The 12,497-nt window shown below is 41.2% G+C and overlaps 1 protein-coding gene across 9 annotated transcripts in view; it reads right to left on the bottom strand.

Moving 5' to 3' along the window:
* SNX29 (sorting nexin 29) overlaps positions 1-12,497 on the bottom strand; it is a 565,105-nt gene that overhangs the window by 526,798 nt on the left and 25,810 nt on the right. Inside the window, exon 1 of one of the 9 annotated variants that reach the window (XM_068565496.1) lies at positions 5,402-5,467. The exons of the other annotated variants lie outside the window; for them this stretch is intronic. Coding sequence (XP_068421597.1) covers positions 5,402-5,409 — 8 coding nt within the window. The 5' untranslated portion in view covers positions 5,410-5,467. Of the gene's footprint in view, positions 1-5,401; positions 5,468-12,497 lie in introns of those variants that run through there. 9 annotated transcript variants of the gene reach the window in all.

Here is a 12,497-nt window from a genome sequence, read left to right as displayed (position 1 = left end):
TAAGATATCAACTTAGGACTATCAATTTCAAACCAGTCACAGATCTAGCAAGAGTACATGTAAATGGGTACTGCTGATTGGAATATAAATGTGAATTCCTACATCCTTCTGCAGAGAGACCAAGCAGTACAATTTGTTTAAATGCCTGTACCCTTTGACCCAGCAATCCTACTTCTAGGAATTTATCCTATAAAAATAAAAGCACTACTAATTAGAAAATGAGCAAAAACCATGAACAGATATTTCACCAAAGAAGATACACATGTATAAGAACAGGAAAATACGTTCAACATCATTAGCCATTGGGGAAATGCACATTAACACTACAGTGAGATATGTCTACACACCTATAGGGATGGCCAAAATAGAAAATCATGAGAGTACTAAATGCTGACAAGAATGCAGAGAAACTGGATCACTCACACGTTGCTGGTGGGAATGTAAACGGTACAGCCAGTCTGGAAAACAGTTGGCAGTTTCTTATAAAACTAAATATGCAAATATCATACAACCCAGCAATTGTACTCTTGAGTACTTATCTCAGAGAAATGAAAACTTAGGTTCACACAAATAACCTGTACATAAATGTTTATAGCAGCATTATTTCCAGTAGCCAAAAACTGAAAACAACACAGATGTCCTTCAATGAATAAACAGACTGTGGTACATCCAGACCACGGAATACTACTCAGCAATAAAAAGAAACACGCTACGGATACATGCAACAATCTGGATGACTCTCAAGGAAATTACCCTGAGTGAAAAAAAAAAAAAGCCAATCCCAAAAATTACACACTGTATGATTCCATTTACATAACATTCTTGGAATGACGAAATTATAGAAATGGAGAACAGATTGGTAGTTGCCAGGAGTTAGGGATGGGGAGGGAGGAGACAGGAGGGAGGTGGGCATGGTTATAAAAAAGCAACAGGAGGAACCCTGTGGTGATGAAACCATTCTGTATCTTGACTGTGGTGGGGGACACATGAACCTACAGAGTGATAAAACTGCACAGAACTAAATACACACACACACACACAAATAAGTATAAGTAAAACTAGTGAAATTTGAAATGCCGGCCTGGAATTTTACAAGATGTGACCACTGGGGAAAACTGGGTAAAGGGTAAATGGGATCTTTCTATATTATTCACATACATACAACTGCACGTGAATCTATAATTATCTCAAAATTAAAAGTTGAAATAGGGCTCCCCTGGTGGCACAGTGGTTAAGAATCCACCTGCTAATGCAGGGGACATGGGTTTGAGCCCTGGGCCGGGAAGATCCCACATGCCGCAGAGCAACTAAGCCTGTGTGCCACAACTACTGAGCCCGCGCTCTACAGCCAGCGAGTCACAACTACTGAGCCCACGTGTTACAACTACTGAAGCCTGTGCGCCTACAGCCCATGCTCCACAGCAAGAGAAGCCACCGCAATGAGAAGCCCACGCACTGCAACAAAGACCCAACGCAGCCAAAAATAAATAAATAAAATAAATTTATTTTTTTTAAGTTGAAATAAACAATTAAATATAAAAGCATTAGTAGGCAAAGACATACATATACACAAATATTTTTATTGCGGCATTGTTATAATAGTAAAAGCAGAAACAAAACTAGACACAACCTGAACGTCCATTAACAGGAAAACAGTAAATAAGTTACAGCACCTCCACACTACAAAATATTATGTAGAAATTTTAAAAGAATGAGATGCCAGACCTAAACAACCTAGAAGCACCTTTTTTCCCCACATTTTAAGGTCTCAGAAATCCAAGTGTGCCTCATAATTGATGAAATTATCCAATTAAAACTGGCACTGGTTTTTCTTTCTTAATTACACGTAAAGAAGACATGGATGGTAGGCTGCACCATTATGTTACCTATTGACCCGAAACAATGTCCATAATACATGGCCAAGTTATTAAGAAAAAAAAAAAAGCAAGTTACAGCGTAATATAAATTGTATGATTCCCATTTGAAGGACGAGGGAGAGAAAGAGGAAGAGGACTGGGCTTCCATAAGCCTGTCTTCTCAATTATTTGCATCATCTACCATCAGGTGGGCAGACGTAAGCATCCTTGAAAATTCAGGCAAACTCATCTAGAGAAAGGATAACGAGGGCTGGGGTTAAGGCTGGGATCCTCCTCCTCAGCGTGACAGCACCAGCGTACAAGGCTCTCTCCCACTCCTTGCTGTGCCAGGGGTGCTGGGACCAGTGAATCAAATCAGCGCAGGGCTCTCAATTAGTCCTCCGTGCTTTGGCCTAGAGCACCCTCTCTCTGTGCTAGGTAAATGGAACGAAAGTAAATTGCAGCCCAGAGATAACGAGCCAAAAAGATCTCTGAGAAAGGTGGCATCCACCCAGAAGAAACTAAAATTGGTTTTAGTTTTATCTCAGAAACCCTACAAAGATAAATTCCAGATGGATCAAAGGCTTAACTGTACACATTAAAAATCTTGTAAGAAAATGTAAAAGACCACATGCATACTCTAACATTGAGGAAGATCTTAAAACACTGAAAACACAGAAACTGGTAGGTTGGTATATGGAATCAGTAAAAAGACATTTAACCATGTAAAAATTTTTAAATGTAGTATTGTAACAGATACTATTACCTGTGCCTACAAAGATAATGGACAGATTTGAAAAAAAATATTTGCAACGCAGAAAACAGATGAAAGGTTAATTAATTACTATAATATACAAAGAGCTCTCACAAATTGACAAGGGGACAAATAATCCAACAAGAAATTGGACAAACAGTATGAAGCAGCTTTGCACAAGAGAGCAAAGCCGAATAGCTCACAAATATTAAAAAAAAACAAACTGAAATTCACTAGCAATCAACATGCAAATTAAAATGACAGTGAGCCACCACTTTTCAACCATCAGACTGACAAAACTTCAAAACAACACTCAAAACTATTATTAGGAAGTAAGAAAAGGGTAGTTTCATGCACTGCCAGTAGAAATTTTTAGAAAGACACCTGACCACAACTATTAAAAATAAACACATTCTCTTTGGTCCAGCAACCCAACCTGGAAATCTCTGCCAAACAAAATCCTTAGTACATAAGAAAACATGCTCAAGGATGTCTGTTGTTTCACTGTCCATAGTAGTAAAAATTGGAAACAAAGTCAATATTACTTCATAGGCAATTGTTGGTATATCTGCATCATGCAATATAATGCAGCCTTTCAAAAAGAATTTTTAGAACTCTAGACAGGGTAGTGGCCAAGAGAGAAAATACAGACGCAGAACATTATATATAATTCAATTTTTGTAAGACAATGGCAATAAAACCTGCGTGCGTGTGTGTGTATACACATGTATTTTAATTGTAAAAGATTAAATGAATGTGGAGAAACATACAGAACAAATGATTCTTGATCATTAACGTAAGTTACCCAGAGGGAGGGAGAAGAGGATATGGTAGAGAAAGAAGAGGGGGAAAAAAACAGTTGACAAAGAACCAGAAAAAATGCAAGCTTGGTAACAGTGAAAACTCACAAGGCAGTAGTTTTCAAGATACTATCGGTGTGTGTAAAGCAACTATCCTCCAATAAAAATTAATTTAAAAAAAAAGATACTGTTCGTGTGAAGGCCTGAGGATGGCAGACAGGCATGTAAAAAGAAGTCAAATGAATGTTCTACCAGAGGAACCAGAAATTAGAAAAATAACCAACTTTTAAATGGGTTAAATCATCATTTCTGACCATTTTTTAAAGTTACTAATATAAACACAGCAACTGTCTTCTCTGGGGTAGACAGACCCTCCAGCTCTGGTCTAGACACAAACACCACTTGCGATTCTTTGGGCAGATGAGGAGCTTCAAAGTCAGGAACAGGAGATGGCAGCTGAGAAGGAATCAGTTGAAGAAGCCGGTAAATCAAAAGGGAAAAAGAGGATGGAGAAAAGCAAGAGCCCCTCAATGCAGAAGGGGTGAGGAAATGGTTAACGTGTATCAAGTCAGTGGCCAAGGTGGTCCAGTGGTTAAGACTCCGAGCTTCCACTGCAGGGGGCACAGGTTCAATCCCTGGTTGGGGAACTAAGATCCCACATGCTGCGCAGGGCGGTCAAACAAAAAAAGAAAAAAATCAAAGTCAGTGGCCAAGGGATCTTCAAGTTTGGTTGGAGTCCATAGCCTGGGAGAAAGAAAACTCCACACCGAAAACTTCCTTTAAACAAACAACAGAGTCACAGATGTAGAACACAAACTTATGGTTACGGGTGGTGGGGAGGGAGACTGGGATTGACATACACACTACCATATATAAAACAGATAACTAATAAGAACCTACTGTATAGCATAGGGAACTCTATTCAATACTCTGTAATGATGTATATGGGAAAAGAATCTAAAAAACAGTGGACATATCTATATGTGTAACTGATTCACTTTGCTGTACAGCAGAAACTAACACAACATTGTAAATCATCCACACTCCAATTAAAAAAAACAAAAACAAAAACAAATAAGATGCAGGCAACTCTGCAGTACAGATGTACCTTTGAAAAAGCAAAGGCCACTCAGAATAAAATTTACAGCCCGTTACTAGAGCCAAAAAAATAAAAATAAATAAAACAAACAAAATTTAAAACAATATACATTTGTTCTGATTTCTGGCCATCTCTTAGAGCCAGAGCATTTATGCCTCATCCCCCACGTCAGCCAATCTTACCAAGCCTCAGTCCTAAGCCTTCCGTCCCTTCTCCCAATACCACCACCTCCACTCAGCTTCCCTGCCTACTGCACAGAGCCACGGCCTCTGGCTGCAACCCCAGGTCCCACCTCACCTGCCCATGCCCCTGGCATGCTGATCAGCAGCTACCCTCCTGAAATGCAAATCTGACAACGTCATCATCTTTCTTTCCACAGTTTGCTATGGGTATATGGTACATGACATGATTTTAGGGGGACCATAAATGAACATTTTTGGTTAATCATTTTACTATGTCAAGAAAAAAATAGAAGCAGCCATCAATCTTTGATTTCACTGACGGCTTATGACAAGACCAGAGTAGACAAGGCCTTGAAATTCCACCTCAAGCCAATCTCTGGCTCAGATGGTACATGGAAATGGCAAAAATTGTGAAAAGAGTATACGAACAGCCATAGTTTAAGAAATAATACCCTAGTGGATAAAGTTCAAACACTTCCCCATGACAGCAAGCCAAGAATCTACTGACCTTCCAGCCCAGCTCCCAGCACATACAACACATCATCCATGATTCCACTCCTTTCTCACACACCCCTGCGTCTTCACATTTGCTACTCCTGCTGCCTGGAAGTCCCATCCTGCCCATTTGACCACTAAAGACCCTGTACTCGCCTCTCACGTCTATACTATGTAATTATTACCACAGGCCACCATGACTGTCTGCAATTTACATGTCCATCGCCCAGGCTCAATTCTGAGTTCCTTGAGAAGAGCAACCATCTCGTCCAGTTTGCAGCCCCAATGCCAATCCAGTGACCTATAAACAAGCATCTGCTAAATGAAGCAACTAATGAGCAATCATTCCAGCCTTTAGTTTCCAAATTAGTCAAAACACTGGTATGTCTAGTCATAGGAAGAAAATGTATTGCGCTTACTAAGTTCTCACTGGGTGTGTCAAGCAAATAATATTACATCTAATCCTCACTTCAACCCTAGGAAGTGGGTACCACGATCATCATCTAATTTTACAGATCGTGCAAGAGAGGCCTAGAGAAGCTGAGCAAGTCCTAAATTACGCAGCTGGTAACTGGTGATCTGTGGACCGAGTGGGCATGAAGATAAGTACGCCTGACTCCAAAGCTCATACTTCATGCTCAAGGCCTCTCTCCACACCAGGATAGGGGTGATGTTGATGACGACCGTGCTTACGTATGACTCCCTGTGGGCCTAGCACTGCTCTCAGCAACTATCAATATAAACAATATAAATATTAAAATTCACATGGAAATGTGCTCAGATTTGCTAAATGCCCTAGGGCTCCCCATTTGCTAAAAATTATCTTTTTCAAAAAGAAATCAATTCATTTGATCAATAAAGTAAAATGAAAGAATATGCAGTGTGGAATTATCTACCACAGAGCCTCAAAGTGGAAATCAAGTGCACAGGGCTGGGGAGATGAGAAACCCAATTAATGAACCCCAGGGTTTTTGCCAGGATGAGAAGGATGAGCACATCCAGTGAACACCTCAAACCACTAAGAGGCTGGTGAGAAACCTGTGACAAACTGAACGTTAAAAAATCACCTGATGAACATCCAGAGACATGTAAAAGAGGAAAAGGAATGTCTGAAAAAGCCATTCAGTTTCATAAGCGTCCAGAGGAATACACAGGACAGTTTTCAACTGTGCTAAGACACAACATTAGGGAACAGCAAAGAGCAGCTGTTTGTTGTCCAGCTCCCTAAAATGTTCAAAACCGGGGCTTCCCTGGTGGCACAGTGGTTGAGAATCTGCCTGCCAATGCAGGGCACACGGGTTCGAGCCCTGATCTGGGAAGATCCCACATGCCGCAGAGCAACTAGGCCCGTGAGCCACAACTACTGAGCCTGCGCGTCTGGAGCCTGTGCTCCGCAACAAGAGAGGCCGCGATAGTGAGAGGCCCGCGCACCGCGATGAAGAGTGGCCCCCGCTCGCCGCAACTAGAGAAAGCCCTCGCACAGAAACGAAGACCCAACACAGCCAAAAATAAATAAGTAAATAAATAAATTTATTAAAAAAAAAAAAAAAGTTCAAAACCGTTCTGAATTCCTTAACAGGTAAAGAAAAATCACCAAAACAAAGCTCTCTTCCCTGGCATGTTTTGGAAGGAGAAGAAATTCTCCTCTCTGATTTCTTCTGACATAGTCACCTGAACGAGTAACAAAAATTTACAATTTCTAAATGAGGCAAATACCCAAAGCCAACTCACTGCCACCCATAACGGCAGAGTGTCAAGACACTTCACACAAAATTATAATGGCAGTAACACAAGTGTCAAGACACTTCACACAAAATTATAATGGCAGTAACAACAGCTAACAATTTCTAGAAACTTACTAGCTGCCAGGCACTGTTCTAAGGGCTGCACATGAGCTAACTCACAACTCTATGAAGTGAATACTATCACTACTCTCCCCATTTACATACAAGGACACTGAGGCACAAGCAAGTCAGAAACTTGCCCACAGTCCAACATGACCCGGAACTGGCCACACCAGGATTCAGACTCTGAGCTCCAAACCCCATGCTCGCCCTGCTGCCCCCCAGTTTGGGTTGCTCTTTCCAATTCAATGGGAAAACTTAGCATGCTCTGTAATTCCACACGGGAAGAAGCAGCGTCTTCTGGTGGAGCACCAGCATATCTAGAGGTAACTTCCAGGGCCTGCTGAGTTCTTGGGCCATTCTTTCTAGAAGGCACACTATTCAAAAGATACAAGACAGCCTCCCCGCAGGCCAGTCTGACTGACAGAACGAGGAATAATTTTAACAAAGCACAAGAATGGGTCGTCCTTAGGGGAAAACAGAGCAGGGGAACAAGGCCAACAGAATGGGACGAGGAGCCCGTGCGTTATGACCGCCACCACTTCCGCCAGTTTCCGAGGACAAAATCTGATGGGGAAAAAACAAGTGCTGCCTGTCATTTCCCTTCCTGTCAATGTTGTTTTATACTTCATGTGAGGACTGTCGCATCTTGCGGTGTAATCTCACGAGACCAAACAAATGTCTCAGGCACGCAAGCACTCACACACTCGGGCAGGCACGCTCACACACAAGCATACTCACATTTGGGATTTTCACAGAACAATACTGTATATCATGTAGGCCCCCACACCCAACAGCTGCGGTCCAGCCCGCTTTTTCTTTCCTCAACGTCTGTTGTCCACAGACACCTCGGCCACTTTTGTCACTCGTGAGGATATTTCTATTATTTACTTGTCTTGAGTCCGACTCACTTTTTCGACTTGTATAAACCTGTTTTAAAAGGAAAAACTCTATCGCTATTGCAAATGCAAAGCCAGCACTGTGGGCCCTCAACAGAGTAGCCCTAAAAGTAAATGTCATCCAAATAAAGTATAAAATCCTGTCTCTGCTGCTGTCAGGGGAGGACTGTGCTTGAAACCTGTACGCTCTGTTTACAGAGAGGCGGGGGGTGTTCGAGATACTGTTTTCAACTGTATGATACTACTATTCTGGTATGTCAAAAAATGATCAAATATTGGCAATTTCATTGAATTCAGCTTAATACTAATACCAAACCAAGTCTTTCCCCCAATATCACTGCAATTTAAAAGGAACTGAAAAGAGAATAACTGAGCTACTGGGCAATTGAAAGGAATGTAATGCTGTGATATTTAACACTTAAAATAATGTTAAGTACCTGCAATGATACAAATCTCTCATTTGGGGAAACTCCATGCTAGGAAAACAAGAAGGGATGTGGTAGAGATTGAGGACCAAGCTGGGAAAATATGCAGTCTGTGCTCCAGCCCCATTCCACTGCCTACAGGTATTTTCAAACCACACAGAACTGTCATGGGAAAGATTATGATATGGCAGTGACAGGGACAACTGCTGTGCATTCTGCCTCCCTATATTCACTCCACCTTCCTAACAGCACCCAGATTTCATTCTGAAGGGTTATGTCTTCCTTACTGGATACTGTCTTGGGGGGACGATGATGAACCCAAGCAGACATCTTCGCACTATGTAAGTCAACAGGGTCCCAGGAAGCTCCATCAGCCAATCCTTCTGCTGGTGGCCAGGAGGCGGCCACGTGACCCGAGACTGGTCACTCAGGTGCCTCCTCCCTGGAATGCCAACCTTGGGCAGAATGAGAGCGAGTCAGGAAACAGCTGGTGTCCACTCCTGCAGCAGGGCCTTAACTGGACCATTCCTCCTAGGAGACCATTTCACGGACCCTGTTTCCAGGTTAGGAGACTTCCAAAGCTGCTTTGACTCCTTCCTGTTTCCAAACCTGACCTGTCATCAATTCCATGAGCTCACAATATCCTCAACTGGAGTAAATTTCTGTTGCCTGTTACCAAAGAGTCCTGGCAGATACACCAGTGTACCATCCTTTCCAAGGTTCCTACTGATATTCATCCAACCAGCGAGACTCACCAGCTGCAAGCAGAAGCCAACCCCTCGCAGTCCTGCCTAGAACTTTTCCTAAGATGGTAAATTTAAAATGGCATCCAGATTAGAAATGAAAAAGGAGAAGTAACAACTGATACCACAGAAATACAAAGGATCATGCGAAATTACTACAAGCAACTCTATGCCAATAAAATGGACGACCTGGAAGAAATTGACAAATTCTTAGAAAAGCACAACCGTCCGAGACCAAACCAGGAAGAAGTAGAAAATATAAACAGACCAATCACAAGCACTGAAATTGAGACTGTGATTAAAAATCTTCCAACAAACAAAAGCCCAGGACCAGATGGCTTCACCGGCGAATTCTATCAAACATTTACAGAAGAGCTAACACCTATCCTTCTCAAATACAGCAGAGGGAGGAACACTCCCAAACTCATTCTATGAGGCCACCATCACCCTGATACCAAAACCACACAAGGATGTCACAAAGAAAGAAAACTACAGGCCAATATCACTGATTAACATAGCTGCAAAAATCTTCAACAAAATACTAGCAAACAGAATCCAACAGCACATTAAAAGGATCATACACCCTGATCAAGTGGGGTTTATCCCAGGAATACAAGGATTCTTCAACATATGCAAATCAATCAAAGTGAAAAACCATATTAATAAATTGAAGGAGAAAAACCATATGACCATCTCAATAGATGCAGAGAAAGCTTTCGACAAAATTCAACACCAATTTATGATGGGTAGGCATAGAAAGTAGGCATAGAGGGAACTTACCTCAACATAATAAAGACCATATATGACAAACCCACAGCCAACATCATTCTCAATGGTGAAAAACTGAAACCAGTTCCTCTAAGATCAGGAACAAGACAAGGTTGTCCACTCTCACCACTATTATTCAACATAGTTTTGGAAGTTTTAGCCACAGCAATCAGAGAAGAAAAAGAAATAAAAGGAATCCAAATCGGAAAAGAAGAAGTAAAGCTGTCACTGTTTGCAGATGACATGATACTATACATAGAGAATCCTAAAGATGCTACCAGAAAACTACTAGAGCTAATCAATGAATTTGGTAAAGTAGCAGGATACAAAATTGATGCACAGAAATCTCTTGCATTCCTATATACTAATGATGAAAAATCTGAAAGAGAAATTAAGAAAACAATCCCATTTACCACTGCAACAAAAAGAATAAAATACCTAGAAATAAACCTAACTAAGGAGACAAAAGACCTGTATGCAGAAAACTATTAGACACTGATGAAAGAAATTAAAGATGATACAAACAGATGGAGAGATATACCATGTTCTTGTATTGGAGGAATGAACATTGTGAAAATGACTATACTAGGCAAAGCAATCTACAGATTCAATGCAATCCCTATCAAACTACCAATGGCATTTTTCACAGACCTAGAACAAAAAATTTCACAATTTGTATGGAAACACAAAAGACCCTGAATAGCCAAAGAAATCTTTTTTTTTCTTTTTTTTAAAATTAATTTATTTATTTATTTTTGGCTGTGTTGGGTCTTCGTTTCTGTGCGAGGGGTTTCTCTAGTTGTGGCGAGTGGGGGCCACTCTTCATCGCTGTGCGCGGGCCTCTCACCGTCACGACCTCTCTTGTTGCGGAGCACAGGCTCCAGACGCGCAGGCTCAGTAGCTGTGGCTCACGGGCCTAGTTGCTCCGTGGCATGTGGGATCTTCCCAGACCAGGGCTCAAACCCGTGTCCCCAGCATTGGCAGGCAGATTCTCAACCACTGCGCCACCAGGGAAGCCCCCAAAGCAATCTTGAGAAAGAAAAACGGAGCTAGAGGAATCAGGCTCCCTGACTTCAAACTATACTACAAAGCTACAGTAATCAAGACAGTATGGTACTGGCACGAAAACAGAAATATAGATCAATGGAACAGGATAGAAAACCCAGGGATAAACCCACGCACATATGGTCACCTTATTTTTGGTAAAGGAGGCAAGAATATACAATGGAGAAAAGACAGCCTCTTCAATAAGTGGTGCTGGGAAAACTGGACAGCTACATGTAAAAGAATGAAATTAGAATACTCCCTAACACCATACACAAAAATAAACTCAAAATGGATTAAAGACCTAAATGTAAGGCCAGACACTATCAAACTCTTAGAGGAAAACATAGGCAGAGCACTCTATGACATAAATCACAGCAAGATCCTTTTTGACCCACCTCCTACAGAAATGGAAATAAAAACAAAAATAAACATATGGGACCTAATGAAACTTAAAAGCTTTTGCACAGCAAAGGAAACCTTAAACAAGATGAAAAGACAACCCTCAGAATGGGAGAAAATATTTGCAAATGAAGCAACTGACAAAGGATTAATCTCCAAAATTTACAAGCAGCTCATGCAGCTCAATATCAAAAAATCCAACAACCCAATCCAAAAATGGGCAGAAGACCTAAATAGACATTTCTCCAAAGAAGATATACAGATGGCCAACAAACACATGAAAGGATGCTCAACATCATTAATCATTAGAGAAATGCAAATCAAAACTACAATGAGGTATCACCTCACACCAGTCAGAATGGCCATCATCAAAAAATCTACAAACAATAAATGCTGGAGAGGGTGTGGAGAAAAGGGAACCCTCTTGCATTGTTGGTGGGAATGTAAATTGATACAGCCACTATGGAGAACAGTATGGAGGTTCCTTAAAAAACTAAAAATAGAACTACCATACGACCAAGCAATCCCACTACTGGGCATATACCCTGAGAAAACCATCATTCAAAAAGAGTCATGTACCACAATGTTCACTGCAGCTCTATTTACAACAGCCAGGACATGGAAGCAACCTAAGTGTCCATCAACAGATGAATGGATAAAGAAGATGTGGCACATATATACAATGGAATATTCCTCAGCCATAAAAAGAAATGAAATTGACTTATTTGTAGTGAGTTGGATGGACCTAAAGGCTGTCACACAGTGTGAAGGAAATCAGAAACAGAAAAACAAATACCATATGCTAACACATATATATGGAATCTAAAAAAAAAATAAAAATAAAAGGTTCTGAAGAACCTAGGGGCAGGACAGGAATAAAGACACAGTTGTAGAGAATGGACTTGAGGACATGGGGAGGGGGAAGGGTAAGCTGGGACGAAGTGAGAGAGTGGCATGGACATATATACACTACCAAATGTAAAATTGATAGCTAGTGGGAAGCAGCCACATAGCACAGGGAGATCAGCTCCGTGCTTTGTGACCACTTAGAGGAGTGGGATAGGGAGGGTGGGAGGGAGATGCAAGAGGGAGGGGATATGGGGATATATGTATATGTATAGCTGATTCACTTTGTTATAAAGCAGAAGCTAACACACCATTGTAAAGGAATTATACTCCAATAAAG

Source organism: Eschrichtius robustus, chromosome 16 (genome assembly GCF_028021215.1).
Source record: "Eschrichtius robustus isolate mEscRob2 chromosome 16, mEscRob2.pri, whole genome shotgun sequence".
In the NCBI taxonomy this organism is placed as follows: domain Eukaryota; kingdom Metazoa; phylum Chordata; class Mammalia; order Artiodactyla; family Eschrichtiidae; genus Eschrichtius; species Eschrichtius robustus.
Note: the sequence above shows the minus strand (reverse complement) of the source record. Positions and strands in the feature narration are given on the sequence as shown.